The following is an 18,242-nucleotide window of genomic DNA, read 5'->3' on the forward strand; positions in this document are numbered from 1 at the left end:
ATCCTGACTGAGACATCAAGGATTCACCTGGGATGCAAAGCCCTACTCCTTGGACTTATTCCTCACACAGAGATCAGGATAAAAGCACTGCTTGCCATGAAGAAGAATTTTTAATCCCTTCCGGAGCAAACAGCTAAATTAACAACTGTCTGCCTGGGCTACATTTTCAGACCGGCCCAGCACAGTCATCTTCTCTAACCCTTTCCTAATTCGCTGGTGTTGAGGAGAGGCAAAGCTCACCTAACCAGCAGTCTGAGGCTGAAACTAAGACTCACTGCCCAGTTGCATTTCAATGCTCAACAGTGAGCAGGGGTGGAGGAGGTGATATGGTCCTTCCTCACTCACCTGGGCATTGCTCAGATTTATTCTCTGCTGCCTGCAAGGATAGTGACAACCTCAAACACTTCAGAAGTAGAAACAACTGGTTTTGTTAATCAAACTGCTTTGTCTTTTTTTTTTTCCCAAAGCCACACTGTTTACAAGTCTGAAGGCAGAAAAAAAGGGTGATGATGGAAAAAATGCAGCATTCTCACAGTGCCAATGACTAATACTCTCAGCTCTGCCCATGAAATGCAATGTATTTATGTTGGCCAGTACTGAACCTCTGGATTGGAATGAGAAGAAACAAAGTCAGCTCAACTGTAAACCAATCTCTTCCTACTAGCCCTCACGGGATGAACCTTCCGATACAGCACAGATGCAAGGAGTCTTGTTAGCACTGACCAATGTATGCATGATGCTTTCCCCTCCTTTCACTTGTCCTGAATGACCAGAGGCTGAATTTCAAAAAGGATGGCCTAGGGCTCCAGCATGCCCATTCCTCTAACTAGTTTTCTCCAGAAGAGGCCAGTTGCCTGGGATTGTGCATCAAAGTCTGTCTCAAAGACATGTATTACATTCTTCCAAATTTCCTTGAAAATATGTTATATATTACCATATTGGGACAGTCCAGTTAACAGTGATGACAAGAAGGTACAAGAAAAAATGTCCCACTGGAAGAGGAATTTGCTCTAACAAGGTGTTCATTTGATTTAGCAGCCACTCAAGACAGTTATGCTTCCAACACATGTAGAGCTCCATATAGCCCTTTTCAGTGAATAGACGAAACCTTGGAAAACCATGGAAGATATTTTAGTCTCAGTAGAGAAGGAACTAATCCTGTCAGTGAGAGGAACAAATGCTTCCCGGATGCATAGCACCAACACAGCTGGACAGCATCTGACTTGTCACAGCCCAATATTGTCTCCCATCGCCTGAGAAACAAAATAATGAAGGAACGAAGAGATCATCTAAACACTTTAATTCAGTTAAAATTACAGCATATAATTTTGTCTGATCAACACAATTACAAAGGCCAAGGGAAAATCCAAGAAAATTGATTCATTATTATGGAAATTAGAAATCACTTTATGCAAGAGTTGCAGATAAAGGCATCTTAATAGTTTATCTTTATGAGACATCATCAACAGCATATCAGACAGAAGCACCTTAGTTCATCCACCTAGATGAAATCATTATTACTCAGAAGGGCAATTTGATTGATCCACAGAAAACAAACTTTCTCACAATGGCTTAGAATGTTGTTCATTAGTTGAATAAGGGAACAATGGTTACAAAATGATGTGATTTATTCACTGGGCATTACTAAGATCTGTCATTTCTTTACTGAAACATGCGTGAATTCATAATCTTTGAAGCTATGATATCTCCATACACGCAAGCAATAAGATGTTACCAATAAACAGTGAAAGTGTAAAGAGGAGCTTTTTATCACAATAAACATTTTTCCCTTGACCAACTTAAGATTTAACGTTTCAGTAAATTCCTTATGCTTTGAAAGAACATGACTTCAGAGTCTTTAAAATCACATACTGTAAGGCAAGGGAAATGAAGCTGCAAGCCTGAACTCAAAGTTGATGTGTCAATAAACCCAGGAGTTAAAGCAGAATTTTAAAGCCTGCTCTAGTGAACCAAAGCAGTTTTGGAGTTTAGTCAAAACATGAGATAGTTAACTTCCATTTTTCTGTCTTCCTACATAATTTATTTAAACAATCTTAATCCAGAAACTTACAGACGATTCATATTTTGTTGAGAATAAATAAATAAATAAATAAATAAATAAATATATATATGCCAAAAACTGAATTGGGCAAAGATAATCCAACTTGGATAACAACCATTCTTCATTATTAGTATTGTTTCTGCTAAGAAATGTATAAATGGTTGTTCTTTCTCAGTAGGTTAGTATTTTCAATGCAGTTCTCACATTGTTTTTCATTTTAGGCCTAGAACTCCCAGTCTTCATGTCATAATCATATTGTTATACTGATAATAATGATTGTTTATACCCAAACTGAAGACAAAAGATTTCTTGTTTTTCCAATGGTCCACCTGAGGCAAATTTTGATATTACATCTTTGAGAAAAGTACAGTCAGGGAAAATGCTGTCTTTAATATCTGAACAAAGATGAGTCAAATGTTTTTAAAATAGATAAATGAAAGTAGATTTAGTAATCTTTATTCATTTATATTTCTTGTTCTAGACCTCAAAAAGTCTCTGCAACGATCTCTACTCAACATTACCTCAATAATTTAAGTAACATGCCCAATAGGTAGTACAGACCTTTTCTAGCATCTTCAACTGAAAAAAGCCTATTCTAATCTTTCCTGGAGTAACAATTCAAAATTACCCCCTCAGTGTTTTAACAGTAAGCAAAGTATAATAAACAACAGCTTGAAAACCTTCAGCATGCACATTCTTTCGTGTGATCCCACTCCAACCTAGAATATTCAGTTCTGAATTGGCTAAATCCATTCTTCTTCCTAGGAACGTGTTTTATTTCCCATCTCCTCTGAGGTATGGCTTTCGATCCAGTCCCTGCTGCAGGACAGATCTCCCATTCTGCCTAGGCATCCCCCAGTTGGTACTGGTGTTTTTTCTCTTATTCCAACACTGCTGGGACTTTATCCAAACTAAGCAGGGGCAGCTGCTCTCAGGGAAGGACTAATCTTCCTTTTTCTTTCCAGGTCCAATCAAGACCAGAGAGCAGCAACCTGAATAAAAGCTTTCCTTTCTGTAGTCCACTTGTATTAGTTAGTTTTCTGTCCTTAATTCAGGAGCACTTAAATGACTGACAATGCTCTTCTCTAAGATGATACTAGTTGTACCATCATTACCTAATAGTGTACAACTCCAAAGCTTCATATTACATATAGAAAAGTTTTTCTAATCTAGGCATTTATTTTTGAGTGCTCCTTGACAAAAGATAACAAGTGTGCTTCTTACTATTAGGTGTACTGTGGCTTTTATTATGGCTTCTAACAGTAAGAAATTCAGTACATTTAGCAAAAAAGCACTGCTTAAGGAACCATAAATCTCTTTATCCATCTGCCAACAAAGATGAACTCTAACTATATTTTGCAGACTTTATAATCTTGGGCTTTGCTTTTTTCTATTTTTCCCTTACACATTATTTTACTTTTAAAATATTTTCTGTTAACTCTAGATTAAAATTTCTCTTTTTGTTATCCCATGCTTTAATTGATTTTGGTCAAATTTGAACAGCCTGACATTTATGGATTAGTTCAAAATACTAGGTACAGTTACACAATTGGCCATAGATTTCATAGTTAACTCCAGTTTACTTTTTCCCCCAATTTATTTCCCATTCCCCTGCTATGCAAGGTTTTGCTCTCTAACCTGCTCATGGCTTCTCGCCTTTGCCTACGTTTTCTTTCTATATATACTTTTGCTGTCTTTTCTGGTGTTCCTCCTCTTTCTTGTAGGTTCCTCACTCCCAAATTTAATCCTTGGACATATCCATTATTCTGTCCACTCCTTCCTTTTTCCCATGCTCAACACCCTGTTTCTTCTTATTCTGGCTACGACTTCTTGTTATTTTATTCTCAGATGTGCCTCCCAGATTGTCCAATGCTTCTCACTCTACCAACTGGTCCTGCTTCTGTCCCTTCCCCTAGGATTCATCAGTGGCTGCCTATATTTACACAGACAATACCTCTCTCACACTTGAACAACTGCCTCAGCATGTCCTACATCCACACAGCGAAGTCCTTATTCCACTTCAGGCATGACTTCCAGAACTTAAGCCCTGGATCTCAGAGCACTTGATGAAAGTACCCAAGAGCAGCCTTCTAGCACACAACAGATTGCCCCACAGTACCATAAGACAAGCCAGGACTTAGATGCAAAGGGGATTTTCCTACCTATGCTACCTGTGAAGCATTGCTAATGCCGGTATAGCAGAGGTGACAGTGGGGTTGTGCTCACCTGTAGATATAAACTGACCAACGCTGCAAGAAATGAGCGAGGCAGCAAGTTGCTGCTGAATAGAGAGACAGAGGAAGAGACATCTGCAAGCAGTAGTGTTATAACCTTAGAAGATAAAGCATTTTGCCACTGGCTTGATTGGAGGCTTGATTTTGTTGGCAGCAAACTTTATAAGGTGTATGGTTTAAGAGTCTACGGTGCAATGGTCAGTGATTTCTTCTTTCCAAAGTGGTAACAGTGTTACCTTACAGGAATGGTATGGTATCATATGGTATTTTGGTTAAGAACTATGATAAATCTGTTTTTTTTTTGTTTGTTTGTTTGTTTGTTTTTTAAATTTTTTTTTTTCCTTTGGTGCTCTTTACTCACATGTAGGCTGTTGATCTCCTTAACTTCTTAATCTTTTCTAATATCTCTCAGCTCAGGTAAGTGGTCCAAACTCCTCCTGTATTGAGCTGACAGCATAATCCCTAATAAAGAGACACATAAAGCTCAAAACAAGCCTCCAAAAGCAACAAAACAAGAACTGTGGCACAAGAGGACCTAAAAACCGCAGTTCGAAACATACCTTTTGGCTATACTTATATCTAGTGTCACAAGCAAACAACTCTCAAAAGAAAACTGGCTGCTTGGGCATTAAACATCCCTGTTTCAGGCATCTGAAAGAAAAAAAGCCTTGTTCAGTGAATCCCTTAAGGAGAAACAGAGACATGCTAATACTGAAGGTTTTCACATCCTTTCACCTTTTGTTAGCCCCAAGTAGAAGTCACATACTGTGCCCATTATTAAGGTGCAGCAATGAACTGACTGGCAATGACTGGCAAGAAACAAGAACTAAGATGACTTTTACCTTCTCATACTGTTCATGAACTTCCATTCATCTGGAACTAATGTGTGAAAATATACTAACTTGGCCTTTAAGTCACTGTACTTTATTTCTTCCTGTTAGCTGTAAAAACAGTGGTGGACAACATTAGGAAGAATCAACAAATAGCTTTCAGAAATCTGGCTGTCAGACTACTTCAGCGTTCTTTGTTATATACTTGAAGTTCTCTCCCCCCAGTTATACACCATACTACTTATGATTCATCGGTATGCATGCAGTGCTAAGAAGCTGTATTTATTCTCAGTGCCAAAAGTAAACACTGCAATCAGTGACACTGTTGATTAAAAACATATTTTTTTCTTGTAAATAATTAAAAATAAGAAAGACAATGAAATAAAAATAAAACAGAAAAAAAATCAAGACAATCAGTTTATAAATTTTGAATTTATTTTGACAAATTTGCAATAAGCATTATTAATTGTGTCAGTCAATAACAATTCAAAAGGATAGAGACTTCATTTGCTGTGTATTTTCTTACTACTGTTACTACTAAGTTTTATATTGCTTTTATGCATAAAAAATAGATTCAATTCCTGGTCTCTCACTAGTATGCAAATTTATATCAAATCAAGTGTCGTAGCTAAAAGGACAAAAAAAGAAAAAAGAAAAACAAACTGAGGCAGGATAGCATTCTCTTTTTTTTTTTCTTCAAGTAAAGCTACTCTTTACAACTCCTCAGAAAACTAGAAAAAATCCATTAGAATCTTAAGACTCTTAACAATGATTTCTCTTGGTTAATGTTACTACTGTAGCTCTAAAAGGAGATAAGCCATATAATTTTACAGGAAGCAAACTACTGAATCCTCCAGCAAACACAGCTTGGCAATCTATCTTCGATTCAAAATAATGAGGTGGCAGGAGTGTGATGGAGAAATAAGTCTTCAAAAACATCACGTAAGGGAATCCAGCTGTGCTTGTATAGTTTCCAGCTATTTAAAGGAACAAAAAGAAAAAAAAAACACTCCACTCACATAAGATATTGTTTAGAAACATGCAAACAGAAAAAAAACCAACATTCCAATGTCTTCAACTATGCATACTAAATCTATTCATATAGCAATAAAAAAATCTTGTACTCATGAATATTTGTTTTTACGTGAAGCTATTAGAATTCATTGCTGCAGTTTAAATATTCAAATTTTAAAGAAACAGTTGTCTAAATACTGCCTTTTTACATGCACAGATGTTTTGCTGTGAATTTCCAATGCATAATAACAAGGTAAAAAAATAATAGAGTTCATTTTGACTGGATTATGAGCCTGGCATTTCAACATAACACAAAGATGCTCTTTCCAGAGAGCTTCTCATTGTTAATCATCAGCTGCTCCTCTAGACCTAGCCACCAGGTATGATTACAATGACTCCAAGACCTGCCTATTCCAAATTTGAAAGCACAGACTCTTCTTGAAAATGCTTTATGTGATCAAACAAATCCAACAGCTTTAATTAAAATTGGATCCATTTTCCTTCCAATTTCATTAGATTTAATTCATATAGGCAATACTTCCCGCTGAGCAGCATAAGGTGTTTACAAAGGAACTACAGTATTGTAAAATCTACAGACCTTGTTATAGAACTCAAACAGCTCCTGATGGCTAAATTCTACAAACACTTTCTTCAGGTTCTGTGAAAGAAAAAGAAAAAAAAAAGAAAGGAATAAGCAAACTCTTTTTTTTTTTTCCCTTTTGGTATTCATTCCAGTAATTCACAGTGCAGGTTTAAGCTATATGAAAGATAGCATTTGCAATAGTTAATTTTCCTTCCATTCCCTACAGCATCCTTCATATATGCATATTCCACTTTAGTGATGAATTCAAGTCCACAGGTATATCTGTTCTCCTGCTGTAGAGAATAATAATAAAATATTCTATAAACATGATTTTGTTAGCTTATTTGTAAGTCACAGATAAAAATGAAAGATTACATTCACCTTGCTCAGCAGTTCATCTAAGATCTGGTAAATAACATCATACAAAGTCAGTAGTGTATTTGATTGAACCTGAACAGCTATTAATGTACTGTGTGTTAGCACAATAAGAGCTAATAATAACTTCCATTCATTAATCTAATGGTTATGATGTTAGTATGCTGACATTGTTATAGGCATCTACACACAGATTCAGCCAAAGTTAACAATTAACACAACAGCTTCAAAGCAGTCCTTTAACAGTAGTAAAAAAAAAAAAAAAAAAAAAAAAAAAAAAAAAAAAAAAACCACACACACAAAAAACAAAACAAAACAAAAAAAAACCACACAACTGATGGAAATGACTGTGAATAAAACAGATGGTGGTAATAATCCCCTGCATGCGTGTGCTGATGTCTGTGGAGATGGGGGTTAAATTAAAATCTCTATCCTGCTTAACTTGCTTGCATGAAACAGGTAGTTTAATGCCTGCTACTTTCAATCATAGTACCAATCTATCCAGACTGTTTCTTGTCTTATCCCTTCTAGTTTGCTTTGTCACTTTCCTCCTTTTAAAATAAATATGTAACTATTACTGCACATTCTGTGTGTTGCTGCTAGATTTTCCAATGCTTGGAGGCATTCCTGAGGATCACAGTTGCACTTCCATTAACACTAACAGGGTTCTCTGAAAACTGAATCTGTGGACATGTCTACTCACAAAACATTAGCTGAAATGACGTATACACACTAGTTTCATTAAACTGGTACCAACCCGATGCACCCCTCAAAAAAAGTAGAGAAATGCTTGTTCAACAATTCAGCTTAAATTAGCAAGGGTACTTTTGCATATGGACAAGGCTGTGGGCCAGATTCTGTATATTCTAACACTGATGCAAATCTCAATTTAAGTCAAATAAAGCTGCTGAATTTGGCACACCAAATTCACAAAAGCAGCAGAAGCCCTGGGAACTCAGGATAGGTATTGCCTGATGCCTGTTCCAAAAGCAAACTGTAAGACACAGGAAAGGGATAAAATGACTGGGGCCAGACTGTCTGGTGCAATACCTCCTCCTCGCTCTGCAGAAAGAAGGATCCTTTCCAACAATTTCAGGAAGGCTACAAAAGCCTAGAAAAGGACCAGTAATTTGCATGAGAGACCAATCTTCCCCCTCTGGGAAGGAACAATGCAATTCTGGGAATCGTACGGTGAATACGAAATAAAACTACCAGAACAGCAGTCCTCTTTGCCATGATTCCAGCTGATTCCCCCTCCAAACAGCATAATGTAGTGACAGGGAAGTAAAAGCATTTTTAAATGCATTCTACCAGCTCAGAAACAAAGAGAAAGCAAACAAGTGGTTTCTTCAGAAAGGAAAAGGGGTAGAGGAAAGAAGAAAAAAAGATATGCAATTAGCAAATGGATCCAGCCTGGATGTCTGGCGTTTGCAGTTCCTGAAGGATTTTGGTGTTTGAATGGAAGGAAGTAAAACTGAAAAGAGAAGAATCAGGATAAAAGGAAGATATATAACTTAAAATTTATTAGTCACAACAAATGAAGTCAGGGTCTTCTCTTGAATGGTTTCTGGCAGAAGAGTCTGCTGGATTTCAATACAACGGTTTCACAACATCTTCTGAAAGGGGCAGGTTGGGTATGTGACACCTCTAACCAAGATCAGTGTGATCATACCAGATCTCATTTCTCCGAGCTTCACATATCCATCAAGACTGGTGTCTTCTGGTACTACTTCAGATCAGAAAGCAAGATCAGCTTCTCATATACAATAAAAGACATTGAAACGCTTGTCTTTCGTATTTTTCTCTAAGCAAACTGAAGTAATGTAAGTCACTGGTTAGGGCAGGCAAATGAAAAAAGTGTGGTCATTTCAATTGAGGTTCTCTTGGTGCTTAGAAATAAATCGGTGTTCTTTATGATCAGACTGCGATCTCCTCGTTATTTAATAGTCATGGTCTGATAAGTGAGACAAAATTCACATTGCATTGTGGCAGGCAAATGTCTATGGAGATCTAAAAGAAAGCATGGAGTCTATAATTTTGTGCCAGTCTGTTTCTCATTTGGGATGGTTCAGTGGGACAGAGGATATAACAATCTTTTATGAAATGTGTGCATGTGCACCTAATTCTTTGCTAAAATAGAATTGTTTCTGTATGTAAAAAACTTGGTACATCTACAATAAATACCACTTCAACAGTCAGCAGTGTCACAAAGAACAGTGCAGAAATGTGGCACCAGCTGAAAATGTTCTTTTCGCTGTCTTGTATTTCTTACTAGCATTAGTCCCTTGAGGAAGGTGCCAAACGATCATTGTTACATGATCAGGAGTTCCCACCTAAACCACAAAACCAACATATCACGAATGGGTTCTTACAAGTAAAATCTATGTCAGAACAGGCTGACGGCCCCTCATTTTAGCTGAGATGTCCATTATTCACTCAGTGCCCTTAATCAGTGAACACAAATAGCTGTAATTAAAACATAATGTGGACTAGGTTATAATCTGGTTCTTTAATTTTTCAGTAGAAGAGTATTAAAAATGACTATGTATCTAAAATATTGCTAAAGACCCTAGAGTAGGCAAATTCTTAATCTACTTTAAGCAATTTTGCTCTGATAAGGAGACAAGACTACCCACTGCAATCTTTTTTCATCCATAACTAAAACATAGGATAAAAAAAATCACTTTCAGCTTACTGACTTAATTAAATGTCACTGTGTGCAGAGGAGTCTCAGCCTATTTATGAAAAGTGCAGTTAAGCTGCCTTCTTTTATCTATACATACAAGTTTTCAGATGCAGCCTAACCTAGTATGCGTTTCGCAGAACATAAATAAGAAAACAGTAATTTGCTGAATGTCTAACTTCTCTACTCATTCTATCAAGTATATCATTCTCTTTCCTTCTTTCCTGGTAAGTTTTTCTGTTTCCCCACCCCCTTATTCTTCACCTTTACTTTTTCCCTCGTTTCTGCCATCTCATTTTCTTTTTGCTATTATTATCTTCACGTGAAATAAAAGTAACAGAGCAACCAGAATACTAAACAGTTTGGAATAGTTTATTCCTATTGTCACACTCAGTCACTCCAATGTTTTTTGTAATTAGATAACAAATTTTGTCCTTGTGGCAGTAAAATTTTCATCTCTTATTTCTGAGTTTCACCCTTGAGGGTGACTGCTTCACACCATCAGAGAAACATAGTTGAACAGAGATGTTAATTATATGAATAAAATAAATACCAAGTATTAATTCTTTGTATAGCCTTGAAAATGTCAGGATGGGCTTTTTGTCTGAGTCAATGTCTAAGAAGAGTGGTGTGGGGACAGCACTGGAGTGATATGCTGAACTGGCAGAGCTAAAGAGTTGATTTGCACCATCTTCGACTAACTACAGTTGCTGCTAAGTTCAGTGTGCTCATCTGGTGTTTAACGTAACAGAACATTGCATTTACTACTTGCAAAGTTGGCGTGAATCGCAGACATTGCCCAAGACAAATCTTTACACCGCTCTGAATCCACTGCAGGGAATATGGTAATAAGTTTTCTGAAATGTATGATTTAACATATTTGGCCATGTATCACTACTGAATGTATTTTTAAGTGTTAAAATTAAATTTTAGTGCCATTTTGCCTTTTTACATTTAGATGGAATCTTATTTCATTCTACCTCTTCTCTCATCCCAGGGATGTATCAATTTACAGCCTACTGAGAATTTCTCTAAAATTCTAATCAGCTTAATTGATAGGGTTGTTTTCCCCTCTAAACTATCTTCTCATTTATTGTCTGGTATCCTTACAAACATTTTGTAACATTTTCCCCGGTCTCTAAACAGCTGTTCAAAAACAAATTTCCTTGTTGGGTGGGGGCATAGAGGAGAGAAAGGGGCAAGGGGGAGTGGAGGAAGTGGATGAGAAGCAGAAGGAAAAGGAAGACAAAACCTTCCAGCTCCCAGTGAGCAGTGATATGCTACCCTATACAGAACAGCTATTCTGAATGTATGGGTAATTCTACAAAATAACCGCAGTGTTTAATATATACTCAGCTTATAACCGCCAGCAGCAGACAACTAGGTAAATTTTCAGGTGAACATAATCACCAGCATAAAAGGATGAAGATTCCACTGCACAAGATGTAAAACAGACTCTCCAATTTCTCATTGCCTTGGCTAACAATTTATTTTAAACATATGTATCTTCTCAATGCAGTCTTTCAGTGGAAACCACACAAAAAATAATTCTCCTTAGAATATTTCAGAAAGCAAATTCCTCAATTCAGAAGGCAAATTCCTGGTTATAATCAAAGTGGTTTTTTTGTTTGTTTGTTTTTGTTTTTGCTTGGTTTAATCAAATCCTCTTGATACTTATATTTTAATATACTACTCAAAAGGCTTTATTACTAATGACAGAGTTTTGCAATCTTATTTATTGCCCAGTCATATTCCACATACTTAACTCCCTTACCTCGGGCACACACATAGAACAAGGCACCAGGAGTTATAAATAAAAGGCAAACTTCTGATTTGAAAGCTAACTTGAACATGAAAAATTGATATTGCTATCATAGTTCTCAATTGCAAAGCTGTAACTACTTTTACAACATTGCAAAATAAATGCCAAGTATTCTGAAGCAAACAGATGGAGGGACAGGCTGGTTTGTATATCTAAATGTCTACTGATAATGATAATGCTCTATGACTGAGCACGCATTAAAAAAAAATACAGTATACTCAAGTTTGTTAATAGTAACTAGTTGAAACAACACATATACCCATCTCCATATCTAATATAACATTCAATACTACCTGGAGCCACTTATAACTTACATTCAACAGATTAATGTCTTCACATTTGCTTTTCATTCTCTGATTTATTTCTATTAGAAATCCTTAAAATCTGACACAATGGAAGGATATAGATAATTAATTAACAGCCAAATTCAGATGCATTCCTAAATAGGCCCCAATTGATTCTTAGTAGTCTGCATTTCCCTGTGGATCTATCAGCATCTGTGCTACATCAGTTCAGAATTCCCGTGAATTTCCTTGGACCCTGGAGAATGATGTATTTGCTTAGGCACATACAGATGGGAAGAGGGTCATAAGTTGTATCTCACAGAATTTATCAGTGAGTTTAAGCTGCTTGGTCAGAAAGATGAATTGTAGTATGGTAAGAAAAGCCGATGTGTTAAAACAGACTAGAACCACTTAAAAGCACACCTGTTCCTTAACTCTCTGCACATAAGAAACAGCAATTAAAACTTTATGTTCTTACAGCTCTGGATGGATGTAATTCAGTAGGACACAGGGAGTTAAATACCAACTTACATATTCCAAATTGCACTTCTTTCATAATCATCAAAAAGATGTGATCTTCAAACTTTATTCTTATTCCAAGCTTATTTCCATCTCCAATACCAAATATTTTATTTTTTTTTAGTGAAATAAAAACAACCCACAAACATGCCTTAGGACTGAATTACATGCATTTTGAAGTCCTCGGTGCGCAAATGCTGTAAAACAGAATATGTTTCATACTAACTCGCTCTCTTCCTGAACATTAGTTTGTACACATACTGCATTCTCCCCTTAAAGTACTATTTCTTTTTCAAATAACCATAAGGAACTCAGATTCCTTACGGTATTTAAGAAGGTCAAAATCGGCAGCTGAGGCATCCTACTATGGATACCCTTCTCTCCATTTTCAATGTATTTGTTCGTTCCCTAGCTAATTTGTTAGTTAATCAAGTGTTACTGGAAATGAATGGTTTGGAGACAGACACAGATAACCTTACTCCAGCAGACCCAGGATCTAACCTTGCATTCATGGAAAGCACCTAGAATAAACTCATTGCACAGTCTGCTAGTGAGCCAACAACTGCAGGAATTTGGAGATGTGCAGGAGACCTTACAGACATCTAAACAAACAAGAAATGTCAGTCATTCCCATTTTCTCCTCCTACTCTCACACAAATATTCATTAATGGCTGACTGAACTGGTGCACAGCTAGCTACAGAGGACAAATGGCGTACAATTACTAAAAAGACCACACAGGCTGGGGAGATCACAGAACACCAGAGACAGACAAAACTCTTTTTTCACAGTATGGGAGAAAAATGCTTTTAAAATCAAGACAGTTACCTTGAGGTAAACTCCTGTGAGAAACAAAGAACTAGAATTTTCACCTCAATATGCATAGTTAGAATAAATATTATCCTGTTAAAGCAAAGTTTTTTTGTTTTGTTTTGTTTTTTCCAAACAGCTGTATCCAGGCAGAGGGTTACTTTGCCTTGAATGCACTAGGAATTTACATTCCTATAAATAACATCCAGTTAGGCTGGCTGTTTTTTAAAATATTCTTTGCATGAAAAATCTCTTAAAAACAGAAATCTAGAGTTGTAGGGTTGTCATTTCTGTGCAAAGATTATGTTAAATCCTTCTACAATAAATTCTTCTACAAAAGCATCACAGTGAACTACTACACTTTTGGGGGAAAATAGGTGGTATATGTATCACTGCAATCCTATCACAATAAAATATTTAGAAGCACATTTTTTTAACTGATACCTCGTATGTTCTAAGTATGAAAAATGGCTCGTAGAAGATCTGTCGGAAGTCTGACTTCCTTCTATGCCTATTCTGTATTTCATATATACTCTCAGATATTATCCCCTTTTTGGAGACAGCATATATACATCTATACCTATACATATACACGATGTAAGTTCATTACTGATTCCTCAGTAATCTCCACCCAGAATTAATGATTAGCAGCATAAAGTATTTGTTTGCACAAATGTGTCATTGTAATTTCAGGATTCAGTAGGAAAATGTGTAGGTATAATTGCCAAATATAGCATCTACAAGATATATTTTAAAATTGTTATTTTCTTTCACTAATGGGCCTTCACACAATTACTAAGAATGCCAGTGATTAACATAAGGAACACAAGTTCTAGACATGACAACTTTCTGATTTCATGTCTCATCTAATTTTGCAAATTTTACTGTAAGAATACTGTAGAAAGCTGTCTGAAGAAGCAACCTCAGTAGAATTTTTTTGTTTTTGTTCTTTTAAATCTCTCTTTGTATTAAAGTTCGCTGTATCAGATATGGAAAAAATGGTCTTTGGGAAGACAAAATTGCTGCGTATTGTTTATATAGCATGCAGTTTTTAACAATCAGAATGTACATGTAACTTCCTTATTTATTCGAAACTTTGATTTGACTCCTTTTATTCCTGAGAAGAAATTAAATTACTTGATCTTTATTGTTACGGCACAAGTTATTTAGCACACAAATTACAGTATATAAAAATTATGTTCATGAACACTGCAAGGAAAGCAGGGAGCTGCAACTTTGTGTCTGATTTAATTCCACAACGGCTATCATGTAAGTCTTTAAATGCCAAGGAAGACCAGTAAGTTCATGCTTCCATTCTAAAGATATCTCAACATCAAGACCGACACAATAGTCTTACACTTAACTTTGATTGATTAGGAACTTACTTTTCTTCCTGTGCTTGTAGAGAACTACTGCTGAAGAAACAGACAGATCTCATCAGTCAGCATACTGGCTCCAGACATGCTTTACAGCTTTTCTGACCTTACCTGTTCACCAGATTTGAATACAGACAAATTCATTTTTGACAGAGTACACACGAAGAAGATGTCATGTAGGCATGGTTGTGAAATATTTCCATTATTATACTCAGAAAAAAAATCCAGTTCTAGGATGCTAACAGAACTGAGTATAAAGTACAATGTTAGCCTAGCATTGGCATCTGAAAACTTAGATTATGGACTCAAGCAGCAAACACTAAGACCTAGAAAAGTGTCTTGGCACAATGAAGCTCAGCCCTAGAGCATCACATGCAGACTGAGATAGGTTTGATCATATATACACAGTGGACAAAATTTCTTCCCTTGAGGAGAGCAGCTCAATGATGCAGACAGAGTGTTTAGAGACCTTCTCAGAAAGCTTGCTCATGAATAACATGATTAACAGTGAGTTACTAATCCTTTATGTTTGAATCAGACATGCATCTGATGGGTCTGAAGAAAGCCAGACTTAGCAAAAGCTCAAATTGTGATGCAAACTGTTCAGTAACCTGCCCCATTGGTCTCCATGAAAAGCTGAACAAAACCTCCTGTGTCAGCAAGAAGAAACTTGGATTACTGTGGTCTGCCTCTACATCTACAGCAATCGTTCTGACAGGGATTTTAGATGGTATAATCACGCAAATGAATAACACTTTAAGAAGGCTTCAGATGAATGGAGGAAGCTGGCATCTTTTTAGAGTGTTAGCTTCTAAGCCTACCTGGTTCAGTAAGATACTGAAACATTGTATTGTCTTACCACAAAAGCCTTTTTTCACTGCTAGAAAATATGAAAGTATCTATTGTTTCTACTGAGGCACATGAAAAGAGGCCAGATAAAAGACACCAGCAGCAAGAGGAAAGATCTAAGGAAATGCAAATCAATGTGAAATCAATTTAACTGATGAAAATACCCTTCCCCCCCAAAAAAAACAAACAAACAAACAAAAAAAACTGCTTAAATATTTACAAAATATGAAAATTAGATCATTTGTAAATTAGTTCTTTTGTTTCAGATGGGTCACTAAGAGTATCAACAATTTGGATTTTGTTGGACAGCAAGGCAAAGATAAAACACTTTTTTGTTGTTGCTGTTGTGCTAAAAGCGTGTTCATGGCTGTCAGCAAGCACGTCTCTGATTTGTGGGCAAGCCATTCCTGCCATGAGCAGCTGGGTGCCCGCACACAAACCTCAGCTGCTTGACGGGGGTGGAAAGCTGTGAAGAGTGAGGGATGCTAAATACCAGCATCATCCCGCAGGGATTCACAGACAGACCTCTCAGGGAATGAGACTGCTTGAAAAGTGATCTATATACATATATATTTTCCGTATTAGGAAGGAAGTCACATATTAGTTTTACTGTACTCTGAGAAATGGAGCAATGTATTGGGTCTATGTAGCCAGGTTTTGGTAGTGTGCAGACAGCAAGGGCGGCTCTGTGTGCAGAGCCCAGCAGCTGCCCCATGTCACAACCACAGCCAGCTCCAGCTGCTTCAAAAAGAGACCCTCCACTGGCCAGAGCTGAGCCATGAGCGACGCTGAGTGGGCCTCTGGGAGAACAGAGTTAAGGGGGGGAAAGAACTGCTGGGCAACAGCAGCTGGGAGAGAGGAGTGAGAAAATAGAGCAACAGCCCTGCAGCTCCCCAGGTGAGTGCAGCAGGAGGGCAGGAGGTGCTGCAGGCAGGCAGCAGCAGTTCCCCTGCGGGCTGTGCAGGGAGAGGCCCCTGGTGGAGCAGGCTGTCCCCCTGCAGCCCATGGGTCCCACATGGAGCAGATCTCCACGCTGCAGCCCCCCCATGGGTGGAGGAGCCCCCGGTGGAGCAGGTGGATGTGGCCTGGAGGAGGCTGCGGCCCATGGAGAGCCCCCGCAGGAGCAGGCCCCAGCCCGTGGAGAGGAGCCCACGCAGGAGCAGGGAGGGGGTCTGGGGGGAGCTGCCGCCCACCCGTGGGGGACCCGTGCTGGAGCAGTTTGCTCCTGGGGCATGGATGGATGGATGGACCCCGTGGGACGGAGCCGTGTGGGAGCAGTGCTTGAAGAGCTGCTGCCTGTGGGCAGCCCCCGCAGGCTCAGTTCAGGAAGGACGGCATCCCTGGGAGGGACCCCAATGGGAGCAGGGGCAGGGAGGGACTGTGAGGGAGTGGAGGAGACGAAGTGTCAGGCACTGACTGCAGCCCCCATTCTCAATTCTCCTGTGCTGCTTGTGGGGGAGGAGGTGGAAGAGGGTGGATGGGGGGGAAGATGGTTTTAGTTTGCTCTTAGTTTTCTCTCTCTAGTCTGTTAGTAATAGGCAATAAATTAAATTAATCTCCCTATGCTGAGTCTGTTTTGGCAATGGCAGTTATTCATAAGCAATCTCCCTGTCCTTATCTCAAACCTTGAACCCTCTTCCATCATATTTTCTCTTCATCTTCCTTTGAGGAAGGAGAAAGAGAAGGCAGCTGTGGTGAAGTTCAGCTGCCCAGCAGGGTGAACCCATCACAAGCAAACGTACAGTTTTTTGCTATCGTACTCACAATGTAGAAATAAATACCTGACTCCTCAAAAGTATCTGTTCCTCACCAAAAGCAGCTAAGCAAGGCTTGAACCTGGGCTACCTGTTTTGCTCATGGACATGCTGACATCAGTGTGGTCAAAAAGACATCACCAGCAGATGACACAAGCGAACACGAGCATTTCTTGGGCAACACGGAAGAGATGAAAAAAGGAAAGAGATCTTTAAAAGCAAAGTTTCTCAAATTCAACATAAAAGTTTCTCCTTTTTACAAGTTTATTTAAAAAAAAAAAAAGTAATGATGGGATGGCCTTTTCTGATTATGACTGCAAAATGAAGACTCACTTTTTATTGACTGCAAACCAGAAACAAGAAACTGTTCTTTGTTGTTTTTGTTAATGAATCACCTGCAGCATAACAGACCAGAAGGCAATGGTTCCACTAAACAATGAGGAAACAACCACTTCAGCATGAAACAATCCACCAAAAACTTTTGTTTCTCGGTCTGTCAATAAAGGTTATGCATGGTCTAATGATGAAAAATTAGCTGTTTGGATTTTAGGCAATTAAATTTCATTACTTTTACTTTGTTACTTTTGCTGAAACATTATTTGCAGCTTGATACTGTGGTGTGGTGTGAACTCTTACTGCTTACAAAAAAAAAATGGACAGATTGGTAAGGTGGTAAGGACAGAATTCCTTATAGGGAAGATGGAATCAAACCACTAATGTTTTTCTTCAAAGCCAAAATATGAATATAAATATAGGCAGTACCCTCTCAGAGAAGGAGAAAAAAAACATTTTGGCTAACATAAGCAATTTGCAAGAGGGTATTAAATCTTTTTTTTTTTTTTTTTTTTTTTTTAATTTTCCACAAGTCTCTGTGCTATTGAATTACAGTTCATAGAGATTGTTTTAAAAGGTGCTGAGCAGTGTGACAGTACAAGATTTTGATTATTCTACAGATGGCTGGAGTACAATACTCAGGCTGGCTACAAAGGTTTCAGTGAATATAAAACCAGGATACTTTTCATGGTTTTCTCTCAAAACAAATGCATTTA

General features: G+C 37.8%; 1 protein-coding gene across 1 annotated transcript in view; it reads right to left on the reverse strand.

Annotated features, from left to right (window-relative positions):
* Positions 1-5,350: 5,350 nt before the first annotated feature.
* COMMD10 (COMM domain containing 10) overlaps positions 5,351-18,242 on the reverse strand; it is a 104,519-nt gene continuing 91,627 nt past the window's right edge. The window contains exons 6-7 of the mRNA XM_082782570.1: positions 6,739-6,798; positions 5,351-6,103 (exon numbers count right to left, since the gene is read on the reverse strand). Of these exons, the coding sequence (XP_082638696.1) occupies positions 6,065-6,103; positions 6,739-6,798 (99 nt within the window). The 3' untranslated portion in view covers positions 5,351-6,064. The remainder of the gene's footprint in view (positions 6,104-6,738; positions 6,799-18,242) is intronic.

Source organism: Aythya marila (assembly GCF_965140915.1).
Source record: "Aythya marila genome assembly, chromosome: Z".
Lineage (NCBI taxonomy): Eukaryota > Metazoa > Chordata > Aves > Anseriformes > Anatidae > Aythya > Aythya marila.